General features: G+C 40.6%; 1 protein-coding gene across 1 annotated transcript in view; it reads right to left on the reverse strand.

The window, feature by feature from the left end:
- Positions 1-5,064: 5,064 nt before the first annotated feature.
- The window catches only part of LOC114246527 (organic cation transporter protein), a 38,761-nt gene continuing 16,681 nt past the window's right edge, over positions 5,065-27,144 (reverse strand). The window contains exons 3-12 of the mRNA XM_028179080.2: positions 22,974-23,166; positions 22,108-22,237; positions 21,473-21,601; positions 15,479-15,671; positions 14,462-14,567; positions 13,322-13,572; positions 12,547-12,626; positions 10,913-11,088; positions 8,667-8,839; positions 5,065-8,189 (exon numbers count right to left, since the gene is read on the reverse strand). Of these exons, the coding sequence (XP_028034881.2) occupies positions 7,997-8,189; positions 8,667-8,839; positions 10,913-11,088; positions 12,547-12,626; positions 13,322-13,572; positions 14,462-14,567; positions 15,479-15,671; positions 21,473-21,601; positions 22,108-22,237; positions 22,974-23,166 (1,624 nt within the window). The 3' untranslated portion in view covers positions 5,065-7,996. The remainder of the gene's footprint in view (positions 8,190-8,666; positions 8,840-10,912; positions 11,089-12,546; positions 12,627-13,321; positions 13,573-14,461; positions 14,568-15,478; positions 15,672-21,472; positions 21,602-22,107; positions 22,238-22,973; positions 23,167-27,144) is intronic.

Consider the following 27,144-nt stretch of genomic DNA (forward strand, 5'->3'; position numbering starts at 1 on the left):
TGAACTGTAAACGCGGTAATTAATATAATTTTCAGCATCATGACGTAACAAGTGCGTAACAAGAACACACAAGCGTCGGTCTGTAAACACAGATATCTCTGTATGTGTTTTTTATAAAAAAGTTTTATGAAGTTATCCGTTTAAATACCCCTTCGCGGAAGTATCGGTTATCTGGAGGGATCGCTTCTAGCGATACGACTGCCTATTTAAATCTACTTGTTGACTGATATTATTATTTTTATGTTGTAACAACCTGTAATAAAAATCAAACCCACAAAATTATGATATGTAATTACTGGCGGTAAGACGTCTTATGGGTCTGCACGGACGGTTAAGTGCCACCACCCTGCCTAGTTCTGCCGTGAAGCAGTAATGCGTTTCGGTTTGAAGGGTGTGGCAACCGTTGTAATTATACTGAGACCCTAAAACTAATATCTCAATGTGGGTGGCGCATTTACGTTGTAGATGTCTATGGGCTCCAGTAACCACTTAACACCAGGTGGGCTGTGAGCTCGTCCACACATCTAAGCAATAAAAAAATTAAAAAAATCAAATCCACAAAATTATGATTATGTAATTACTGGCGGTAAGACGTCTTATGGGTCTGCACGGTTACCTAAGTACCACCACCCTGTCTAGTTCTGCCGTGAAGCAGTAATGTCTTTCGGTTTGAAGGGTGTGGCAACCGTTGTAATTATACTGAGACCTTAAAACTAATATCTCAAGGTGGGTGGCGCATTTACGTTGTAGATTTCTATTTATGGGTTTCAGTAACCACTTAACACCAGGTGGGCTGTGACCTCGTCCACCTATCTAAGCAATAAAAAAAAAAGTTCAGCCGCGAATAAACGCTCCGATTAACAAGTGGCGTTATTTAATTATCTCACGTCCGATAACGCCCATTATTGACCATTACCAAACCAACACCTAAAGGTCTAACTTTTATTTATTTATTTTTTATTGCTTAGATGGATGGACGAGCTCACAGCCCACCTGGTGTTAAGTGGTTACTGGAGCCCATAGACATCTACAACGTAAATGCGCCACCCACCTTGAGATATGAGTTCTAAGGTCTCAGTATAGTTACAACGGCTACCCCACCCTTCAAACCGAAACGCGTTACTGCTTCACGGCGGAAATAGGCAGGGTGGTGGTACCTACCCGTGCGGACTCCCAAGAGGTCCTAACGTTAGTAGATTGAAATTGATCGAACAATAGTATCGGTAAGCGACGGTCTAATATAGATGCAATTCAATTTATAAGGGTCTAATAACAAGGCCTGTCTGTCAGAGTTAATGGGATGCCGTCATCGGTTCTGACTTCACATAATTCAGTGGCTTAGGAGCGTTTAGAGGTGCCAATCATTTTATCGACACGAGAAAGGCTAGTTAGTTAAAGCGACAGTTAAAGTTAAAGCGTTTTTTTACTGGTGGTAGGACCTGTTGTGAGTCCGCACGGGTAGGTACCACCGCCCTGCCTATTTCTGCCGTGAAGCAGTAATGCGTTTCGGTTTGAAGGGTGGGGCGGCCGTTGTAACTATACTGAGACCTTAGAACTTATATTTCAAGGTTGGTGGCGCATTTACGATGTACCTAAACATGGTCGTTTTAAAAAAAAATCGTTACCGCCTCTAATAGTTCTATGGTCTACGATCCGAGTCAACTGAAATTCTTCACAATACAGACTCATCGAAGTCATTATAGTTGAAAGAGACCGACTTTAACTGGTCGCTCAGATTGCTTACATATTGCTCTGTTGTTTTTTTATTTATATTTAGCATAGATTGCCTTCTACACTACTATTCGAAAGAGATGTGCATCTTCGTTGTCTGTCGATAATCCTTAATACTGAGGGTCGTGGCTTCATGAGGCTTTCTTGGGAAAATACACATGGTGGGATCCCGCGTCTTTCCACGGCAGTGCTTTTGGAAGAGATTTAGTTCTTCGAGGCCGCTGAAGTTTTATTTGCGTCCGGCCAATTAACCGCCACCCGACATTCAGCGTGATTTAAAGTCTTGGGACCAGGGGATTTAAAGATTTCATCCAGGCTTGGGACCGGCAGCTTAAACACCTCATTGAAAATGATCGCCAATTGATTGTCGCCCTCAGACACAGCCCACTGAGTTTCTCGCCGGTTATTTTCAGCGAGTCGCGTTTCCGATCCGGTGGTAGATTCTGCGAAGCACTGCTCTTGCTAGGGCTCGTGTTAGCAACAACCCAGGTTAGAGCCCCGTGAGTTAACTTACTCGCCCGATGAATCTAGTTTTTTTTGTTTATGTTAGAAGGACTACTTGTGGCCCGGAAGCCTTTCCAGTTTCACCAGGGCGGGTGACGCGAGTGGGCGTGGCACGCTTTTTTACAATAAAATCATTGTTTCTTACACTATTTTTAATTCAAGTTTATTGTTAGTTACACGCAAGAAGCGTGTTAAATGGCGTAGAGTAGAACTTCAAAGGAATTGGTGTCAAAAACTGGAAAGATAAAGCCGTGGATACCTTTATGGAGACTCCCTAGTCTGGAGAGACACCGCAGACCAGGCTAAGATTAAGTAAGGCCTTTGGCTGTAAGGACTAAGAAAAAAATAGGAGCGCGTTAAATCTAAATTGTAATAAGGCATAATTTAAGTGGATTTAATCCAAACTTTGTTATAAAGAATCTTATCAGAATACCAAGTTCCACTTATAGCGATTGTTTATATTGTCATTAACTGATTATACCGTATGTCTATGTTAGATAAGGAGTAATTTGGAATTTATTGTTGCCATCTGATGGTAAGGACCTCTTGCGGGCGCGGATCGGACCCCCGGGAGATCCCCGCAGTCTTGCCGCAACTTCTGCAACGGATACAATGACTAGAAGATATCTGACAAATATCTCCATCGCCCTAAAGGCATTAGCTTGAATGAAAAAATCGGCCTGTAACATTTGGACGTCAAAAAAAGTATTGGAATCGAGCTGCTAGAACCGCCCGGGGAAAGATCTTCGCCTAGTCATTTCTTCCAAGCCCCCAATAACAAGAATCCATTAGCACATTTGCCCAAATCGTTATAGTCTGTTGATAGAAAATCATAATAATTTGTCACAAATTTGTGGTTCACAGTACACTGGTTTTGTTTTAAAATATGTATATGCCTAAATAATGGTAATAAAATCGCTTGTGACTATACTTTTTTTTATGATTGAAGGATTACTGGTGGCCCGGAGGTCTTTCCAGTTTCACCAGGACAGGTGGGCGAGCAAAGGCTCAGCCAGGAGGGGTGGGATTTGCTAACAGCTACACGAGCGCCTCCGAAGGAGAACTAACAGCTCAAGAGTAGCTGCTTCGCGAATGAATCTACTACCGGATCGGAATCGCGACCCGCAGAGAAGATCCGGCGAGAAACTCAGCGAGCTGATTCATGGGTTAGGTTGCACGGCGAACTCTTTGTCGAGTTCGACGAGTACGGTTACCGAGGTCCTTAAGCCTGCTCCTAGTGTTAGAGCTGAAGGCGTCAATCGTAGCTATACTGAGATCTTATGCCGGCCACTCAGAAGGGCCGTCAGACATTCATTCGCAAATTTAGCGGCTGTGCAAATGGGTTCGGTACTCAGTTTACGAATGTTTCACGAATTTCTCTTCTTTTTGAATTCGCCAACAGAACATTGAAGAGAAAGAGAGTTTTTAATTCTTTCCCAGGCGTCATTAACGTCCATTCTGTTTTTATGGGATTTCTTTTGAAGGTCTCATATGGTCGATTCATTTTGCAGGAGTTCAATGAACTCCATCACCTTGGTGTTGTTCCAATCCATGATGAAGGTACGCTACACAGTAGACGTCACGAACTATGCAAATGGCGAAACGTTCGTTACCTTCGCAATCGTGGGCGCAACTGGTTACACGAATATGTGGGAGACTACACAAATGATCGCGGTTCGCGCGCTTTGATTTTCATTAAAAAACCGACACAGCTTGGAAAACCGCGAATGCAGCGGAAACTTTGAATAATCATTTGCAAATGTCGTCCTACACTTGCGGGCTTGCGTATTCGTGCGAATGTGAGTGATCGGTATTAGAACTTATATCTCAAGGTGGGTTGCGCATTTACGTTGCAGATGTCCGTGGGCTCCAGTAACCATTTAACATGAGGTGAGCTGTGAGCTCGTACACCCATGTAAGCAATAAAAAAATGATAATAGCATCATCTATATATAACACAAATATTAATTCTATTATGGTGATATTTTGATTCCGGTTTTAATGGGTTTACAAATAAAAAAATATATTAAATGATGCAAAAGCTAGACACATTACATCACTTCGTTTTAAATAAATATTAATAAAATATGGTTAACCTTCAAGCACTTAAAACGGAGATTTGAATAATATAATTGTTATAAATTATCGCATTATGCTCTATTTGAACAATAAAATGATGATAACTGGCTTCAACCAGTTTTTATAATGTTTGTTTGGCCTTAGCAGCGGTACGATATAAATACCCCCAAATATTTACTTTAAAACACACGTATATGTATAATAAATGTTATCAAAACCGATTTAATTAGGATCGTCAACGGTGATAAATATTTTTTGAAGAGCGCCAATGAAGGCGCTTTGAAAGTGCCCGTGGCATAAGCGACAACAAGCCCGCTGTATTCGCGAGAAATATGCCGAAATTCAAACGATGGAGGCTGGTAACATTTTTCCTAATTAAACAAGTACGATATAATAATAACATCGTGTAATAAAAACGAGACATGGTTGGGTTTTTCGTGAGCCGGCCGCCATATAATTGCCGGCCTCAACACAATTTGAGACTTCAAATCTCAAGATGAAGAGCCTAAAAGTACCGTAGACATGTTTCGGGCGAGAGCGCCTTTGCGTTGCCCTGTTTGGGCCGGTTAGGTAATTGGCGATGGCCACGATAACAGCACTATCGTCTCGCGCCGCTTTGTCGAAGTAGCGTTCTGATGCTACCATAAGATACACCGCTGACATACCGCTTCAGTAATATATACAAAAGCGAGCAACGAACACATAAATACCGACAGAAAATGCTTTTAAGATAAAATAAAAAAACATCAATACAATTAAATAATCACATTTATTTCATAATTAAATAATATATCACAGAACTTTTTCTCTTCAGGGGACAACATTCAAAACATTTGCACGTTAAAATCAAAATGGCAACACAATCATTTACAAAAAAAAAACACAAAACAAAAACACAATACTGTTAAGAAATCACGAAAAAAAACAAAAAGTTATGAACTACATACATATTAAGCTAAAGGGGAAAAGAAATAAACGAATCACAGACGGGAGATAGATGAATACGAACGAAGCATTAAGCGTGCCACGCTAACAGGGACATCGTAACATCAGAAATAATACAATGTTACTATATCAAATACGAGAATCTATATATTAATACGTGAAGCAAAAACTTTGTATCCCTTTTTACGAAAATTGCGCGGACGGAGGAGTATGAAATTTTCCACACTTATAGAGAATATAGAGAAGAAGTGCACAATGCTAATTTTTTTTTTAAATAATGCATAAAACATACATTAAATCAATAAAGAAAACATTACACACACTACATACCATGTATTTGACGAACACACGCATGCATACTATTTATTGTCAAACTTTTGTTCTTGACGTCTGTCGTCAAATTGAGAATAGATTAAATATTGTTTGTCTTTGTTAATATTTTTTATAGTGTAGCCTTGCGAAATTTGTGATTATAGAAGTATAAAATACAATCACAATAGTGTACAAACTTATAATTCCAATTAATTATTATAGTCGAATTTCGACTACTGCGGGACCTCTAGTTATAATCGAAGAGTGAAAAGACATTTGATTTAAGCGATATTTCGATTAATACGCGAAATGTTTCTTTGTAATTAAAGTTGCGTTTTATTTGGTATCGCTTTTTTCCCTAGCTATGCTGATAGCCTTGAAAGGCTATTTCAGTTTCACGCTAACGTGTAGGTGAGCTCACGGGGCTCAAACCGGAGTGTTGCTTAAACTGGCCCTAGCAAGAGCAGTGCTTTCCAGAATCTATCACCGGATCGGAAACGCGACCCACTGAGAAGATCTGGCGAGGAATTCAGTGGGCTGTGCCTATGGGTATGGTATCAGCATCAACGATTCGATGTTTTTAATTGAATTTGATTAAGTTTACCCCATTCTAATGGCTGAAGTAGTTTGTTTTTGTTATGATATTTTTTCCAAATTTGAAAGTCTAAATAGCTCTTCTGTAAAGTTTCAAAATTGTCGCTCAAACCGAATATCCTTTCACTCCTCGATAGTATTTAGTTCGTTCTCAGCGAGTTGAAGACGTAAATACTATTTTTACGACTTAATCTAGCCTTTAGTAGATTTAAGTTAATATTCCAGATGTTATAAACACATTTTTGGTCGCCACGGACGACTAAGGTGTCATGATAATCTAGAATAATCTGTAAGAGGAGTTTTAACACATCAACTGCCATTTAGGTCACCGATGCCCCACGCGGCGCACTGAAGTGACTACGCGATATCTGTTCCTATGCTATTGCCTAATTTTACCTTCTTTTGTTTGTTAATGTATGTTTTAGATCTATATATAGATTGATTCTCAGTACCTTCGGAATCATCTTTCCCAGAATCTAATAGATATTACGCAGAAATTAAAATAAACTCTTCAGGGCACCGCGTAGGGCTCTGATCCTATATGACATATACCTATATGGCAGTCAAAGGGTTAAATGGGCAGATGACCCACGAAAAGCGAAGTAGGTAACACGCGAGACTTTAAGTAGCAATATTGAAATAAATTTGAACCTTATAACAAAGACGGAAGATGTAAATGAAGAAGACAAAGAAGTTAACGAAGAAATAAATAGTGAATCGCGTTGTTTAGCTTCAGGCAAACGGGCAGCTTGTTAAGTTGCCTAAAGCTTCGAACAAGCGAACCTTCTAGAAGCACTCTTGGCGCGCTGATTCGGGATATTTCAAACACGAGTTCTAATGCTATGGAATTTAGGACAGAAAGAGAAATTGATATACAGAATGAGAGTTATTTAAAAATTGTGTCATTAAACTATTTAGAAAGTCAAAGCGGGAATACATTCATATGCCTTATATATTCCTTTGTTCAATTTGTGTTCTATCATTACTACAGAGCTACACCGACTATATACAGTTCTGATTTTAGTTAATTAAGACCGGATCGATGTTTGGCTCTGGTCAGGATGTTTCTGAAATACACCTGATGCTATGAATTGAAGAAATCCAATTACATTTTCAATTTGAAGTTAAAGTGACCTCAAGCTTCAAGAGTTTGCAGTTGCGCCTATGCAGCATTTCGCGACATTCTAGCTACGCAGTGATGCACAAACGTGTTATACTGAATTTGGAGGTAAAAGCGCCCTTAAACTTGAAGAGTTTACAATTGGATTTATACAGCATCATTCCGTAACATTCTAGCTACGCAGTGATGCACAAACGTTTAAGCAAAATGGTTAATTCTATAAATGTCTCTATATTCTACAAATCCTACAAGAATTCCCCAGATAAAGCCGGCTTCACATCCGCAATGGTAACTTTAAAATCACAGATAACGCACGCTTTAGAGCATTTATCCCAATCTGTAACTGGAGTTCATTATTACGCCAATATTTATGATAAGCCAAAAATGTTGCGTATAAAGTATCACATGGAATTTTACTGTTTACAACTGAATTCAGTTTTAGCCATTAGCGTTTCCCTTTTTTCGATTTGCGGTGAACTTAATATTATTCAAACGAACGTTAGTATCTTAAGAGTCTTGCAAGCTTGCAAGCCATAGATCTTGACATATAGACGGGTCTCTGGTTCAGTCTACCCGTGACATCTTGGACTTGGAACATGGCCGTGCATTGCTTAATGGCTTTTCTTCGGAGACACTACTGAACTGAAGATTTTTTTAAATATTCAGCTACGAATTGAGAATTTTTATCCACGCTGCTCTTTGACAAATGCATCAGACTACGTTTTGACTTTCGTTACGTCTTCTCGTCGATCCTCTGGTCGAAGCTCTGACGGAAGCTCGTATTGAAGCTCTAGAGCTTATAGCACTCGGCATCGCCCTGATGAAGTCCTTTGTTTCCTCTCGAATCGGAGAAACTGAAGGTCTCTTCCGATATTGCTCCTGCAGGTCGTCGGATTTTGATTTTCTGAAGAATTTCACATGTTTTTAACGAAGTTATTATTTATTTATAGAGATATGGAGTATTGTAAGTCCGCACAGGTAGATACCAAAATCTTACCAATTTCTACCGTGCAATAGTCATACGTTTTGGTTTGAAGGTTTGTGACAGCTATTATGCAATTTAATTGAGATTTCCAACTCAAGTCTCAAGTTTGGTGGCGAAATTCAATAGACCCTGGTAGCCACTCAATACAATTTTTTTATTGCCCTTGTATGCAGACGAGCACATGGCCCACCTGATGGTGAGTGTTTACCGTCGCCCATGGACTTCAGCAATGCCAGGGGCAGAGCCAAGCCGCTGCCTACCGCTTAATACTCTCGACAAGCCTCGTTTGAAGAAGGACAAGGTCAAGTTTGTCTATTATATACGTAATAAATAAATAATTAAACATGCTTTGCTAATTATCATGATTAGGTATATCTTATAGTCAAACGCTCATACCTAGGGAAGCAAGGATTGTCCCAGAACTGCTGGTCCTTGCCGAAGTCTTCTCCGTCTTGCAGGGTCTGGGGCATCTCCGTGTCCATAGTCTCCGGTAGGAAAAGGCACAACATGCCGCCCACCACGCCGAGGGCACCCAAGATCAACAGCGGTAAATCCGGTGAGATGTTAGCCTGTAATTTTAAAACAAAAATGATTAATTTAAGGCCATTCTTAATGGCTTTATTCGTTAAATTGTCATGTCATTTGTTTATAATTTTATCTGTTGCTGTTGTTTCACCGAAATCTAGGAGAGGAATCAACTAAAAATCAGAATCAAAATACCCAGTCAGGTCATAAGTATTGTCACACAGTAAAAACTTTTCTTTTAGAATGCTGGCCACAAAAAAGTTTATTGAATTCGAATTTCGAATTGTTCATGAAAATAAAGATGTATACTTTTAGAATTTTACTCATTTTTAAATATGGAGTGGACGCTTAAAGAAGACCGTGTTGCAGTTATTGCGTTGCATCGTTGCGGTTACGCGCCAATTCAAATTTTTAACATACTGAAAAATTTGAACATAAGCAAAAGATTCGTTTATCGTACCATCAAACGATACAATGAAGACTCTAGTGTAGATGACAGATCAAGAAGTGGACGCCCTCGGTCTGTTAGGACTCCAGCAGTGATAAAAGCTGTGAAGGCGCGAATTCAAAGAAATCCCAAACGTAAGCAGAAACTGTTGGCCCTTCAGATGGGGTTAAGCAGAACCACGGTGAAAAGAGTGTTAAATGAAGACTAGGGCTTCGGGCATATCAAAGAAAAACAGGACATCGTTTGAATGCTCGTCTAATAGACCTGAGATTGAAGAGATGCCGCGCTTTGTTGAAGCGGTACGCGGGAAAAAAATATCGGGAAATTCTTTTTTCGGATGAAAAAAATTTTACCGTAGAAGAGAGCTACAACAAACAAAATGATAAGGTGTACGCACACAGTAGTGAAGAAGCAAGCAACCGTATTCCGCGTGTCCAACGAGGTCATTTTCCATCCTCGCTCATGGTATGGTTGGGAGTTTCTTATTGGGGCTTAACAGAGGTACATTTTTGTGAGAAAGGTGTAAAAACGAATGCAGTTGTATATCAAAATACAGTCCTGACGAACCTTGTGGAACCTGTTTCTCATACCATGTTCAATAACAGGCACTGGGTATTCCAACAAGATTCGGCGCCAGCTCATAGAGCGAAGAGCACACAAGACTGGCTGGCGGCGCGTGAAATCGACTTCATCCGGCACGAAGACAGGCCCTTCTCCAGTCCAGATTTGAATCCGTTAGATTACAAGATATGGCAACACTTGGAGGAAAAGGCGTGCTCAAAGCCTCATCCCAATTTGGAGTCACTCAAGACATCCTTGATTAAGGCAGCCGCCGATATTGACATGGACCTCGTTCGTGCTACGATAGACGACTGGCCGCGCAGATTGAAGGCCTGTATTCAAAATCACGGAGGTCATTTTGAATAAGCTTTAGTGTCATAAGAATCTATGTTTTGTTAAGTTCATTTTGATATATGAATGGTTACATAATGAATAAACTTGTTTCAATTATTTTACATTAAACATGTGACAGAATTTATGACCTGACTAGTTATAAATGATAATTTAAAGAATCGGTACCTAATTCAATTCGGGATAATTTTTAACCCGGTGGACCGTAGTAAGAACTCTTTGTCAAGTTCGACGAGTACGGCTACCGGGATCCCTAAGCCTGCTCCTAGTATTAGAACTGAAGGCGTCTAATGCAAAGATTATTGGATCTGATGGATCCGTAAGGACGTGTTGAGACAACGGTGATTGGCTCCTTTTTTATTTTTTATTGCTTTGATGAGTGGACGAGCTCACAGCCCACCTGGTGTTAAATGGTTACCAGAGCCCATAGAGATCTACAACGTAAATGCCGCCACCAACCTTGAGATATAAGTTCTAAGTTCTCAGTATAGTTACAACGGCTGCCCTCCCATTCAAACCGAAACGCTTACATTACTGCTTCACGGCAGAAATAGGCAGGGTGATGGTACCTACCCGTGCGGACTCACAAGACGTCCTACCACCAGTAGAACCACCAGTAGCTCCTCCGTAATCAGGAGTTGGGGAGTATACAGCGGCGGCAACGATAAGGTAATTATCATGGCGGTAACCAAGATAATTAAATTCGGAAGATTGATTAAGGTCTGTTATTTTGAAAGACTTCTTGATTAAAACTCACCAAATAAACCACAAACGGGGCCAGAATTGACGCAACGTAGCCCATGATGTGGATGAGAGCGACGCCCTGGGCTCTAACGACCGTGGGCAGCAGCTCAGCCGCGTACTGAAGGCCAATATTGTATGAGATGTTCACGGCGAATCGGCCCAAGATGGCCAGAGATGCCGATGGACCTCCTATCAAAGGAATACAGAATGAAAGGTGATTTGATTTTTAACCCGCTTTTATTAGCTCGTCCTATATCTATATATCTATGTGCCAGATTTTTAAACGTAATTTGGACATACTCCAACAAGTCCAATCAACTAGAAAATTCGCACACTTCAAGGACCTATGACGACATAACAATTAATTTTTTACCGACCTCAAAACGGAGGAGGTTCTCAATTCGACTGTATGTTTTTTTATGTTTGTTACCTCATAGCTTTTGACTGGGTGAATCGATTTTGATCATTCTTTTTTTTATTAGAAAGCTGACGCTTCCCGTGTGATCCCAGTCCAGTTCTGATAATGGTATCCATGAAAAAAACATATAAGTCTTAAATTTGCATTAAGTACGTGCGCGACAAAATATAGATGAATAACTCAATAACTCAATATCACGCCAACCGATTTCGATGATTATTGTTTTTAGTGTATATTATTTGTTTTTGAATATCATTCTTTTTCTATTTGAAGTCGGTTTTTGTTAAAGCATGTCTATTTACAATTACTATAATACTATGATCTAATGCTTATATCAGGATCACTACGTTAAAAAACATTTTTCTATACTAATATTATAAAGAGGAAAGATTTCTTTGTTTGTTTGTTTCGAATAGGCTCCGAACTACTGGACCGATTTGAAAAATTCTTTTTCCATTAGAAGCCGATATTGTCTCTGATGAACATAGGCTACTTTTTTTATTTTATTTTTTATTTTATTTTTTTGGATTCATGTGTGTTTTAATGTTTCCGAAGCGAAGCGAGGGCGGGTCGCTAGTAATTAATATTTCTAGTTTTCTATATTATTATTACTATTATAGTTTTACGTATTTTTCTAAGCTCTAAGCTATTAAAAGACACTACATGGATCGGAAAAGTCCTTAATATTAGAACTGCCGTCTTAATTTGACCAATCGCCTGTATCCTTCATCACGCGTTATTTAACCCAAATACATCATGATATCAGCTGATACATGATGAGTTGTGATTGTTTAGCTTGACGTTCCTTGAATCTTGTATCAGGGAATAAATAAATTCGCATTATTGTGATAAGGAAATCAAACCCGAAAAATTATAATTTGCTAAATAACTGTTAGTAGAACCTCTTGTGAGTCCGCACGGATAGGTACCACCGCCCTGCCTATTTAGGCCGTGAAGCAGTAATGCGTTTCGGTTTGAAGGGTGGGGCAGCCGTTGTAACTATACTGAGACCTTAGAACACATATCTCAAGATGGGTGGTGGGATTTACGTTGTAGACGTCTATGGGCTCCAGTAACCACTTAACATCAGGTGGGCTGTGAGCTCGTCCACCCATTTAAGCAATATATAAATAATAATAATAATTAATAAATAGGAAGCCCTAGTGTTATGTTTAATACAAGCGAGCTTAGAGAGCTTGATCCTTTTTAGAATAGAATCTTTCACTCACCAACGGGAACTGCTGTGGCGAGGAGACTGAAAACTCCGCTGACCACCATAGAACCACATGCCAACCATCTCCTGCCCCATCTGAAAGGATATGGTGGAGAGGAATTTATAAGAGACCATGTGAATTGAAAAGGTGAGTGGATGAAGAGGATATGATACAATTTGTTAATTTTGAGAAAACCGGCAACAAACTTTTGTTACTTATACATTTTCTTCGTACATAACTCCTTTATTACATGAAATTTCTAGAAATATCCTTTAAGCCCGGGGTTTTAAGGTCTAACATGGTTTATAGGCACATAGCACCTTAATTCAATGTAAAAACTAAAAAATCTTAAAATTAGTACTTAAAACCCCTTCATCCACTCATATCTCCAATTGCTTTAATAATAATCTTATTTATGGTGCTAGGATCTCTTGTGAGACCGCACGGGTAAGTATCACCAACCCGCCTATTTCTGCCGTGAAGCAGTAATGCGTTTCGGTTTGAAGGGTGGGGCAGCCGTTGTTACTATACTTGAGACCTTAGAGCTTAGATCGCATTTACGTTGTAGATTTCTATGGGTTTCAGTAACCACTTAACACTAGGTGGGCTATGAACTCGTCCACCCATCTAAGCAATAAAAAAATATACAGCATTCGATTTCCTCCTCTCCATTCGTAGCTTTCTTCTTCTACTTTATTTCTTTCGTAATTAAAGCTACTTTCATGAATTAATGTCGCATTTATTATTTATGGTCATCGTTTCTAGGGTTGCGAACAAATTAGTTGCTCACCTGTCAAGCACCGCCGTCAAAAACGTATCAGCCGGTAGTTCGGTGGCCGAAGCTATTGTGAACGTCAGAAATATGTCCAAGCCCAGAGAACCTACGTTCCTCACGTGACCGTCGAAGACCAAGGAAATGGCCATCCATATAACGATGAGCAAGATCGAGTTCCTTCGCAATCGCGGCGTCCTGAACAGGTCCAAGACGGAATAGGTCTTTGACTGAGATTCTGATTCCTTGATGGCTTTTATTGATGATTCCTAGAAGGAGATGGTTGTGTCAATGCACTTTTATGGCGATGCTTAAGTAAGACATAGGTTAGCGGGTGTGGCTGATCTGACTCTGAACTACTGGGGAAGATTCTAAGGTACCATCACTCTATCTGCCACCAGAGCAGAGGTCATCATAATTGACGGGAAATATTGGGCTTAGCATGTTTCCAAAGATTTCACTAGTCACAAGTCTACTAGAATTTTCAACAGTATTTTCTTGAGAAATATGACGTGCCCTTCTTCAAAGTTTCATCAGTATCCAAAGCACTAAAAAAGGCCAACGCATTACTCATGGCGATAACTACTTACATGAGGTGAGTCATGAAATTTTTTCGAAGGCTATATAAATTACTTTTCCACCATTGATCGTAATCCTAGTAGCATTTTTCTGTACATTCCCCTATCCCTAAAAGCTAATATCTATACATATTTAGGATCTATACCTTAGCACCAAATGCACGCGAAGGAGGTTCGAGTTTTTAAGCACCTTGCCAAAGTTAGGCGACAATTTAGAACAGGTACGATCAATTTAGAAATCTAGATACGATCAATTTAGAAATCAGATCAATGTAGATCAATTCAGAACAGGACACAGGCGAGGAATGCGGAAGAAGGCCCAGAGACAGAAGTACAATGTGCTGGTCGGACCAGATGCATTCTAACCCCAACACCTCAAGGTTATGATGCTATCTACGAAGCCGATAATAGATTCAATTAGCTTAAGATAGTCGTAGTAGATTATCGACACTATGAGAAGGGGATGGGGGAGTTGGACCTCATATTCCAAAGTAAGTGGCGACATTCCCGAAACAATATTAATGAACTATTGCAAAATGCCATCAGGATACATACACATAGTACAAATTTGTCTACCTACCGTGAATTCACTTAGGACCTTCTCAGGTATTTTAGTCTTGTTGATCCTTTCGAATTTCTTCATTATAAACAAGGCTTTGTTTATTTTTCCTTGTGAGACCAGCCATCTGAAAAATCGCGTTTATAGGCATTTAATAAACCAAGTGGCAACAGATTCCGTGGAGAACAACACTGGATTGCCATTTTTTAAACTCGATGTTTGTGAAATTTTGAAGACTGAAAGCCTTTAAATTGGAACGTATTGAGGCTTCGAAAAAGGAATAGAAAGGGAGGTGGTAACCCATCGATGTGAATGTTAATCAAAATGCTCTGTTTGGAATCGAAACTGGCTCAATGCGTATTTCAAAGAACGTTATAGCTATTGTTCGGAATTGGCTATAAGGCTCCCAGCAACTATCCACACGAAACACTTGTCTAGACCCAAAACCAGAACGCCTTCTTCTTTCCTTGGAAAGATGTGCTTTCAGGCCAATAAATGTATATTTGGCGATCTTCAGGGTTACAGAGTCAGAGGATAATATCGAGAAATACAGCGATAGTTACAACCCGCGATTTATCAATGTTTTTTTTATGATTGAGGCGTTACTGATGACCCGGAGGCCTTTCCAGTTTCAAAAGGACAAGTGGGCGAGTAAGGGCTCAGCCAGAAGGAATGAGATTTTCAAACATCTACCCGAGCGCTTCCAAAGGAGACCTTACAACTCAAGAGTAAGTGCTTTGCGAATTCATCTCCTACCGGATAGGAATCGCGACCCGCTGAGAAGATCCGACGAGAAACTCAGCAGGCTGAAGATTAAGTTAAGTTGCACGTCTTCTCTGCTCTTTGCCAAGTTCAAAAAATACGGTTACCGGAATCCCTAACCCTGCTTCTAGTGTTAGAGCTAAAGGCGTCTAATGCAAGGGTTATTGGATTTGACGGATTCGTAAAGACGTGATTATCAATGTCTATAGCACCCACTCGTGCATACGGATTACCATTTATTCCCGGCTGAGATCAGCCAATGGCAGGAAAATTTACCTTGCGCTTTCCGGGACGAGCCAGGGTGTTGCAATAGCAATGATGAAAGGTGCAGATGTGACCAGTGCAAATGTCCGCCAGTCGTCTGCCCACAGCGCGATCCAGGGTAGCAGAGAAGCAGCCAAAGTGAAGAACAACGCTATGGACATGTTGGCCACAAACGTCCTCCATTTTGGGCCGACGTACTCTAGAACTGAATTCAGAAGTTTGGATTGTGGTGTAACGTATAGTAGGTTCACAAGGTTGTCGCCATTCCACCATGTTTGATGGATAGAACAGCCATTTCACAATTATACAGGTCCAATAAGAGCCGACACCTGGTTTTTTAGACGGTGGATAAGCTCAGAGCCCACGTGGTGTTAAGTGGTTAACGGGTCACTCGCTTAGAGAAATAATTGGCATGACTGCTTCCCGGCAAAAATAGGCAGAGCGGTGGTAATTACCCGTGCGGGCTCACAAGACGTCCTATCACCAGTAAAAAAGCTCGGCGTCTCAAGATAGCCCCATTAACATGTGATGTCTATGAGCTCTGGTAAATCAATGGCTATTTCGATGAAAATCTGAAAGAGATTGTTTTTATTGATAAGTTGTACTTCTTCTGATTTAGGTAAATTTACAAGAAGAGTGTCAATCTTCAATACAGGGTTCGAAGTTGGTGGACAGCTTCAAATATTTCCGGGGAAAAACATTCTTAAGCCACATTCACGAGTACCTTACGTACCGATCCGACCCGGATATTCGGGATTTTAGCCTCTGTACAGTAATTTACTGGTGGTAAGACCTCTTGTGAGACCACGCGGGTAGGTACCACCACCCCGCCTATTTCAGCCGTGAAGCAACAATGCGTTTCGGTTTGAAGGGCGGGGCAGCCGTTGTAACTATACTGAGAGCTTGGAACTTACATCTCAAGGTGGGTGGTGGCATTTATGTTGTGGATGTCTATGGGCTCCAATAGCCACTTAATACCAGGTGGGCCGTTGTCCAGTCATCTAAGCAATGAAAATAATAACAACACAAATCGTTCGTGCGTAATTGATGTCTTTCACTACAGACTGTGTATCTTTTATATTGCTTTATAGGCAGACGAGCACCCACCTGATAGGGAGTGGTTACCGTCGCCCATGGACATCAGCAACGTCATGGACAGAGCCAACCTGCTGTCCACCTTTAGGTGCTCTCCACAAAACGTAATTTGTAACGAATTCGTGCATCATCAATGAACAGATTTTTTTCCATGATTTATAATAAAGAGCAAGACGCCTTGACCGAAGCCGCCGCGGATCTCTCACGTAACAATAGCAGCTAATCTAAAACCTTTATCACTAATTCGTAAGCGTGAGAATGACCAATGACCTTTTGCCTGAAACATTAGGCTGCTATGACAGACTTCATCATGACACAAATGAAACTCCGACCTCTTAGTCCGAAGGTTAATAGCACTTGCTACAATACAAGTTACATTACAAATAAAACAAAGCTTATATCTTCTGAAGCAATGCATGACAGTAGTAATGGCATCCTCGGGATGATTGCTTCTCGCGCTGATTGTCCGATCCAACATAAATGGATGTGTATAATTACCGGACAAGACTGACATATCCTTATTATTATTTTACTCTTCATTATGAAATGTGTATGATTTGCTTTTTATTTTATTTTTTCTCCAAATTAATTGACTGATTGACATAATGATAGCTAATAGCTAATATTGACATAGAGTGGTTACTACTGTATTGATATAATTATGTGTTTCTAATTCATTTCCTTTGTATATTTAATTAATTGAATTAGTATATTGTTCATTTTCTATTTGTATTGTTGAACTGTTTGTGTGCTGACTATTGTATTATTATTATTTTATGGATTTTTTCTGAAAAAAAAAAAAAAAAAAAAAAAAAAAACGAAATCAAAGAGAACAGGGTTCGTCAAATTTCAATGTGATTTTTTTTATTGCTTAGATGATTAGACGAGCTCACAGCCCACCTGGTATTAAGTGGTTACTGAAGCCCATAAACATCTACAACGTCAATGCGCCACCCACCTTGAGATATAAGTTCCAAGGTCTTAAGTATAGTTACAACGGCTGCTTCACCTTTCAAACCGAAACGCATTACTGCTTCACGGCAGAAATAGGCAGGGCGGTGGTACCTACCCGCGGGGACTCACAAGAGGTCCTACCACCAGTAATACTAAACTAAACTGGGAAAAAACGCACAGTTATAGGGCCCCAATTCACGATTCCCTGTGTGCCGGAGACTCATAAACATACTTATAATAATATACGCTTAAATATATATATATACTAGCTGTACCCGTCCGCTTCGCTGGGCATTTAAAATTAACATTATTATTTCTCACCCCCACAAAGATTCTCATTATTAACGCCCCCGCAACTGGTGTAGGGAGTCCAACACTCATAGAAATATTAGCCTATCCATTAAGTACATATATTTTCGACATGGATACCATGTTTCAAGTCAATCGGATGCATTGTTCAGTAGTTATAACGGAACATCCGTAAAAACCACGGTACATTTATACCTAGTCAGGTCATAAATTCTGTCACATGTTTAATGTAAAATAATTGAAACAAGTTAATTCATTATGTAACCATTCATATACCAAAATGAACTTAACAAAATATAGATTCTTATGACACTAAAGTTTATTCAAAATGACTTCCGTGATTTTGAATACAGGCCTTCAATCTGCGCGGCCAGCCGTCTATCGCAGCACGAACGAGGTCCATGTCAATATCGGCGGCTGCCTTAATCAAGGATGTCTTGAGTGACTCCAAATTGGGATGAGGCTTTGAGCACGCCTTTTCCTCTAAGTGTTGCCATATCCTGTAATCTAACGGATTCAAATCTGGACTGGAGGAGGGCCAGTCTTCGTGCCGGATGAAGTCGATTTCACGCGCCGCCAGCCAGTCTTGTGTGCTCTTCGCTCTATGAGTTGGCGCTGAATCTTATTGGAATACCCAGTGCCTGTTATTGAACATGGTATGAGAAACAGGCTCCACAAGGTTCGTCAGGACTGTATTTTGATACACAACTGCATTCGTTTTTACACCTTTCTCACAAAAATGTACCTCTGTTAAGCCCCAATAAGAAACTCCCAACCATACCATGAGCGAGGATGGAAAATGACCTCGTTGGACACGCGGAATACGGTTGCTCGCTTCTTCACTACTGTGTGCGTACACCTTATCATTTTGTTTGTTGTAGCTCTCTTCTACAGTAAAAATTTTTTCATCCGAAAAAAGAATTTCCCGATTTTTTTTTCCCGCGTACCGCTTCAACAAAGCGCGGCATCTCTTCAGTCTCAGGTCCATTAGACGAGCATTCAAACGATGTCCTGTTTTTCTTCGATATGCCCGAAGCCCTAAGTCTTCATTTAACACCCTTTTCACCGTGGTTCTGCTTAACCCCATCTGAAGGGCCAACAGTTTCTGCTTACGTTTGGGATTTCTTTGAATTCGCGCCTTCACAGCTTTTATCACTGCTGGAGTCCTAACAGACCGAGGGCGACCACTTCTTGACCTGTCATCTACACTAGAGTCTTCATTATATCGTTTGATGGTACGATAAACGAATCTTTTGGTTATATTCAAATTTTTCAGTATGTTAAAAATTTGAATTGGCGCGTAACCGCAACGATGCAACGCAAAAACTGCAACACGGTCTTCTTTAAGCGTCCACTCCATATTTAAAAATGAGTAAAAATTCTAAAAGTATATATTTTTATTTTCATGAACAATTCGAAATTCGAATTCAATAAACTTTTTTATGGGCAGCATTCTAAAAGAAAAGTTTTTACTGTGTGACAATACTTATGACCTGACTAGGTATATTAGTATAGATAGATAACTAGATGACCCACCAAACGTTGTCCTGCAAAAATTTATTCAAGTCGATCCAGCTGTTTAGTTTTTTGTTTTTTTTTTTTTTTTATGATTGAAGGATTACTGGTGGCCCGGAGGCCTTTCCAGTTTCACCAGGACAGGTGGGCGAGCAAAGGCTCAGCCAGGAGGGGTGGGATTTGCTAACAGCTACCCGAGCGCCTCCGAAGGAGACCTAACAGCTCAAGAGCAGCTGCTTCGCGAATGAATCTACTACCGGATCGGAATCGCGACCCGCTGAGAAGATCCGGCGAGAAACTCAGCGAGCTGATTCATGGGTTAGGTTGCACGGCGAACTCTTTGTCGAGTTCGACGAGTACGGTTACCGAGGTCCCTAAGCCTGCTCCTAGAGCTGAAGGCGTCTAGTGCAAAGGTTATTGGATCTGAGGGATCCGTAAGGACGTGTCTAGGGCGTCGACCGTGACTGGCTCCTACATGATCAGGATTCGGGGAGTAGTCAGCGGCGGCTACGATAAGGCGATTATCATGACGCATAGCCTTATCGAAGTACCGTTCCGACGCTGACTTCATGTATTTCTGGATAGATTCGAGGCCCAGGTCGTCGTGTAGGTCAACGTTCCTCACGAACCACGGAGCTCCGACGGCTAACCTGCAAAAGCGGGATTGTAGAGATTGAAGGGTGTCTATGTGTGTGCGGGCCGCGTGAGCGAACACCACACTCGCGTAAGTCATGACGGGCCTTATGCAAGTTTTGTAAAGTGTCACCTTGTTCCGAAGGGACATTTTACTCCGCTTACAGATCATGGGGTAGAGTCTACCGAGAATAAACGCGGCACGGTCACGGACTGATTTTATATGCGGGCGGAATGTCATCGATGCATCCAGGGTAACGCCCAGGTACTTGACCTTCCTGGCCCAGGGTATGGATTGACTAAAGAGAGTAATCGGGGGTGTGAGATTCCTCCTTCTAATACGGGAGGAAATCCGTGTGGAGCTTCCCCTCTGAAATAGCACCGCAGTACTTTTCGCTGGGTTGATGTCTATAGCTGTTTAGTTGCAGTATAGATAAATAGCCCAGATACCGACTACAGCGCCATCTGCCATGCTGATTTGTGAATCTAGACTATCCAGATTGCCACCCGAATGCATACCAAAAAAATAATTCAAACCGGTCCAGCCATTTAGGAGGAGTTCAGTGACATACATACGCACGTACTATACAATCTATACTAATATTATAAAGCTGAAGAGTTTGTTTGTTTGAACGCGCTAATCTCAGGAATTACTGGTCCGATTTGAAAAATTCTTTTAGTGTTAGATAGCCCATTTATTGAGAAAGTATACAGGCTATATATATAACATCACGCTAAGTCCAATACAAGCGGAGCACCAATAAAGAATGTTTCAAAATAGGGGTTTAAATACTAACTATTCCACGCGGACGGAGTCGCGAGCAAAAGCTAGTTTTAAATATAAAGAAGATAATTATCCAGATAGAGAGTAAAAAAACCTGTACATCACACGAATGTTTGTCCGATGTGGGAATCGAACCCACAACCCTCGGCACAACAGTTAGAGCCGCTAACTACCGCACCATCGAGTCAGTCAATATAATAGATGTGATAAAAAGCGTCTCAGAGGAAACGGTAATAGTTTCGCGTTTATTATTTTCATTACATTACTTCCGACGCTTCAAATAAAGTTTTCATGGTCACGGATGTTCACGGATGACTGAGGCAAATACTAGTTAAGATTCGGTTCTGTCCACGATGTTTAGCAAGTTGACTGCGGGATAATTTTTTGAGGGACTCTCAGCTAGTACCAGGTCTTTTTGTAACAATATTGGGACTTCTTTACAGTACGCATGATACCTGATAAACCTCACAAAAGTCCGTCTTTGAATAAACACATACCAGTAGAAACAGTGATCTCCTAAATCGAGAGAAAGAATGTGGTTTTAACTGCGACACCAGAATAATTGGGCACGATACTTTTTAAGCCGCATAACGCCATTAACCTATTAATAAAGTTATATTACCCTCCGAACTCAGGAAGCGATTTTGAGAAGCGTCTATTCTTTCTTGGGTCGGTGACGTAATGGAAATAAAGACTAGTGCCAATTAAACACATACCTAAGATGTACATCATGGTGAAGCAGTTGTCGAAGGCCAGCCCCACCAGGAACCGGCACAGCGCGAACGACCAGAAGCTGTTGCAGAAGGCAGTCGCAACGCCGGCGACGAACCCAATCAAATTCGTGCCTGTAATGATAATTGGTTTATTACTATTATTATTTTTATTTTTATTGCTTAGAAGGGTGGACGAGCTCACAGCCCACCTGGTTGTTAAATTGTTACTGGAGCCCATAGACATCTATGACGTAAATGCGCCACCAACCTACCCGTGTGGACTCACAAGTGGTCCTACCACCAGTAAAAGTCCCTGTCTACCTTTGTAAACCTTTGTAAACACGATAATTCGTTAGGCATAGTTCTGGAGACGGGCGCAAACAAACAGAAATAAGTTTCAAATTTCCGATATATTTTGTCCATTATTCTTTAGATATCTATTCCTATTTTTATTACTCTTCTTCAATACACAGACACACCCTACTCAACTATTTTACTATACGTGTCGATTAATGTTCATTACTAAATGACTTATTACATTTAGCATCGACATGTCAGTCAATAATCATTTTACCAACCATTTCATATTTCAATTGAAGTAAATTCGTGTCTGATGTGCCAACTAGCCAATCGCTTACCAACTAAAGCTGGTATTCTTCCATATTTATCCGCAATCCACCCGAACACAAGTCCGCCCACGATGGCACCACAGAAGAAGATAGCCTGGGCAGTGGCCGCCAGATTGTCTTTCTCGCACACCCAGTCCAGCTGAAAGGGGAGAAAGAGAATTTAGACCACTTTAAACTTTCAATACAGCTGTTCCACAAATACCAAGCTATGCCGAATGTCCTGAAGTGGCTAGCTATATTGGAGCACTGGTATTCGTATTCTGCCCTTCATGAAGCTAAGGATCGCAGCAGATGGAGGGAAATCGTACGGGAGAAACTGATGCAGCGGGGGAGTCACGACCCTCAGTAATGAGGAAAATGACGCGAGGAGTAGGAGGTATTCGTTCACTCCAGCATCATAATTTCATCAAGTAGTTCCTGAAGTCAGATGTTCCGGTACACCAATAATAATTAAAACGGCTGCTTCCTGAGTCACGGATCCTAGCATAACAATTTAGATACTGGTGTCTAGTATTGTGAGAACACACGAGTGTGTACTATGACCCTGCTTATTCTTCTGCCCCTAAGCTGTTATGCGCTTTGGTTCGAACGCCGGGGCAGGATTTCCATGTCCCATATTATATGGGACTATATACCAGTGGTGAACTGCCTTGCGAGGCCACAGTGGTGTCTAAATCTGCAGTGAAACAATAATGCGTTTCGGTTTAAAGGGTAGGGCAGCTATTGTTCAGTAGAACTGAGACTTAGAGCTCTTGTCTCAAGGTTGGTTGCGACATTTAGATTGTTGATGCCTATGGGCACCGATGACACATCAACTGAGCCGAGAGCCCGTCTATTAATTTATAGCAAGTTATGTTGCCACCATAAAATCTCACCTGTGAAGCGATTGTGTCGTAAGGAACATCGCTCTTGTTGTACTCCCAGCCTTTATCGCATGGAACTATTTGCCATTCATCATCTGGTGTCGTTCTGCCTTCAGCCAAAGCTTTAGCCCAGTCGGTTGAGAACATGTGGCACCTGTCATGGGCGAATGGGCCGTCCGTTTTGGGCGGTATCGCCAACGCTCGCCTGAAACAAGGAGAATTATTTTGGGACTTATGGATTCAAAAGAAGATTCTTTTGAATTATAGCTCAGAATATCGAAGGCGGAGCTGGGCCTTTGGGAATCGCAACCCTTCGGTCCCATAGGCATTGAGGCAGAAAGAATACGAAACTAGGAATGGAATTGTTTCTAATACAACCTAAAATCTTTAAAAATGATCACGGAAAAAGATATACTTGTGTAATTCTGGGCCATTATTATTGTGTATTGAAACTTCAGAGTACCGTTGACAACTGTTTATTAATTACTGTAAATATACCCTCAACAATTATACAACAGAATCCTCTAAAGATATTCCATCTCAACATCAGACATTGTACACGTACATACATCAAGATATACATTGATCTCTTTCTTAAATCAAATCGTTTTTTTTTAATTTATTGGTTAGATGGGTGGTCGAGCTCACAGCCCACCTGGTGTTAAGTGGTTACTGGAGCCCATAGACATTTACAACGCAAATGCGCCATCCACCTTGAGATGTAAGTTCTAAGGTCTCAATATAGCTACAACAGCTGCCCCACCCTTCAATGCCGAAACATATTACTGCTTCACGACAGAAATAGGCGGGGTGGTGGTACCTACCCGTGCGGACTCACATGAGGTCAAACCACCAGTAAAAAATATATTGTAGTAATTCTTTATTGCTTTTTCATGGACTCGGAACTGCGCAGAGAGCTATAACCACTTTAGTTCGTTTGTCACGACATCTTAAAAACTCATTGTTGTACACAAATGATTATTGTGTTATTTTTTGTATTTTTTTCTTCGCTCACGAGGCGACGATTGAGTATTGAATTGTTTTTTTTTTCGTACATTTCATTTTGTTAACGAAAGGAGCTAAGGTATTCGCAAAAATAACTGGTCAGATCCTGATAAAAATTTAATGGGACCACATGAGAAAGACCAGGCTTCCAAATAAAAATCTATTCATTTCCTTCTGGTTTCGGTTCTTTTTAGAAAGGAGCTTAAATTAAGCATTGAAATAGCTGAAGAAGTTTTCTTGTTTTCGAATATTTTTTCCAATTTTTTTAATTCTAAATGGCTCTCCTGTAAAGTCGCATAAATCACTACATATTCTCTATCCCTATATCTGTTTGTCCCAATGTATGCTTAAATCTTTAAAACTACGCAACGGATTTTGATGCGGTTTTTTTTAATAGATAGAGTGATTGAAGAGAAAGGTTTTTAAGTATAATAACATCCATTAAATAGTGGAGAAATCAATAATAAATTACAGTTTCCGAAGCGAAGCGAGGGCGAGTCGCTAGTGTCGCTTAAACAAAATAACCTTTCACCCCTCGATGTGTGTGTTACTTTAATATTTATTTCCAGGGCAACCAAATTTGTTGGTTATTTTCTCATTTTAAACCTAGTTTATTTTATTTTATTTTTATTGCATAGATGGGTGGACGAGCTCACAGGCCACCTGGTGTTAAATGGTTACCGGAGTCCATAGACATCTACAACGTAAATTCCGCCACCCACCTTGAAATATGAGTTCTAAGGTCGAGAATTTGTAATCGTAGGCGCTGATTCCGCGCCGCGTCAGTGTCGCATTATTCAGAATACAACTGTCTTACTTAACCGAAATTCTAATAGCATTTAAGTCTGTTCGCACGGCTCGTTACCACGGGGTCAGGGCAAGGATTGGCACGTACCAATCTTAGGGCCGTTTCACACTGATGTAGCATTAGAAACATTAATGAATAGGCGGGTGAATGTACCAGGTCTATGTACTGTTAAGTTTATATATTATAAATTTTTTTATTGCTTAGATGGGTGAACGAGCTTACAGCCCACCTGGTGTTAAGTGGTTACTGGAGCCCATGGACATCTACAACGTAAATGCGCCGTTACTGCTTCACGGCAGAAATAGGCAGGGCGGTGATACCTATCCGTGCGGACTCAAGAGGTTCGTAACCACTTAACACCAGGTGGGCTGTGAGCTCGTCCACCAATGTAAACAATAAAAAAAAAAAAAACGTGATATGATAACATCTCGATGTTTGTATTACACGCAATGGAACACAATTATAAATCGGCTGTCGCGGAGGGTCAACGGCCTCAGTGGAGTACGGAGTTTGCTTTACATGGCGGCGTTCAGAAATGCGTTCACCCACTAAAATTCGATCGCGATTTCGATCTATATGCGCTGAGGAATTGCTTTAGCCCCCATTGGGGCTAAGATTGGGCGGCTGTGCATCTGCCGACATTACTTCCACCTACCACACGATTTTGGAAGTACCTATCTCTTTTTGTTTTTTTAAAGGCTTATGCCATTCTTCAAACACAGTTTGTTTAGAGTACTTAGACATACAAAGACTTGCCCTTGGTATTGCTGATGTCCATGAGCCACAGTGATCACTCATTAAATGGGCGTTTTAACTGCCTTCCAAAGCAATAGATAAAATTTTGTCAATATACTTGAAAGCAGTAATATATTATCCACAAATGTCGAATGGCACATATTGCTCTCCTTTAAGCCATTAAACCTTACTTCGGATCCTTTTCTGGTGAATTACCAGACTAAGCCCTTATCTAACGCCAATAACGCGCCAAGCCAAGATCTCGTGTAGAAAAATAACCGGAAATACTTTTTTTTTTAATTGTAACTCGCCGGAATGACCTTGGTATCTAGTTGAGCACGAATTATTTGACCTCTGCATTGTAAACCGACCTTAAGTGCAAAGGTCGGAGAGTGTGTTAACCTTAGTTTTTGTGTGAACACTGCTTTATCTGGTGTTTATTGTATATATTAAGTAAGGGAGTTTGAGTTAATTTGCCTAATTCTACTGTGAGGCATTGAAGGGTGGGGCAGCCGTTTAATTTTAAAAACTAATGCCTAACTCATTTCTCAAGGCGGTCTTCTTACCCGATCCTGTGGACCGAATGGTAAACAGTCGACCTCGCCCTAAGCACGTCATTACGGATCCTCCCGATCCATTAACGGTGCTTTTAGGTACTTCAAGCACTGGTCATGGTTCTCGTCGAACCCGTCACTTGCGACGAAAGGCTCGACGAGTAAATTAACCCATAGACACAGTCCACTGAGTTTCTCGCCGGATCTTCTCAGTGAGTCGCGTTTCCGATCCGGCGGTAGATTCTGCGAAGCGCTGCTCTTGCTAGGGCCAGTGTTAATAACACTCCCGGTTTGAGCCACGTGAGCTCACCTACTAGCTCGGTGAATCTAGAATAGCCCGTCGAGTGGTGAAAAGCTATTTGGTTTAAGCGTTTTTTGGCTTAAGTTTATAAATCTGTGCGTTTGTTTCAAATACATGGTAAGTAGTGTGTGTAATGTTTTTTTATTTTATTGATTTAACTAGCGACCCGCCCTCGCTTCACTTCGGAAACTGTAATTTATTGTTGATTTCTCTACTATTTCATGGATGTTATTATACATATAAACCTTCCTCTTCAATCACTCTATCTATTAAAAAAAACCTCATCAAAATCCGTTGCGTAGTTTTAAAGATTTAAGCATACATAGGGACAGATAGATATAGGGACAGAGAAAGCGACTTTATTTTATACTATGTAGTGATGTATTTTAAATGCTTAATTTTTAAAAAAAATATTTACTTTCTGCACTCCTTCTCTATATTCTCTATAAGTGTGGGAAATTTTATACTCCTACGACGGCGCAATTTTCGTAAAAAGGGGTACAAAGTTTTTGCTTCACGTATTAATTTAAAAAGATGATTCGTTTAATTATTTTACACTGAGTCATTATTTTTCTACTAAATCACGAACACAAAAGAAGGTATATAGCAGAATGAACTTCATTCTGATCGGGTGTCCGTGAAACCCCACTTTTTCTATAATCATCATCCAAGAAGTTTTCTTAGCCGGAATTTCCCTAACCGCATTTCGAATCGTACGACCGATGTTATTTCTCAAAACTGTCACGAAAGAATCGTGCTGTATAGATACGGTCAATTGAT

Source organism: Bombyx mandarina, chromosome 23, assembly GCF_030267445.1.
Source record: "Bombyx mandarina strain Sakado chromosome 23, ASM3026744v2".
NCBI classification, from domain to species: domain Eukaryota; kingdom Metazoa; phylum Arthropoda; class Insecta; order Lepidoptera; family Bombycidae; genus Bombyx; species Bombyx mandarina.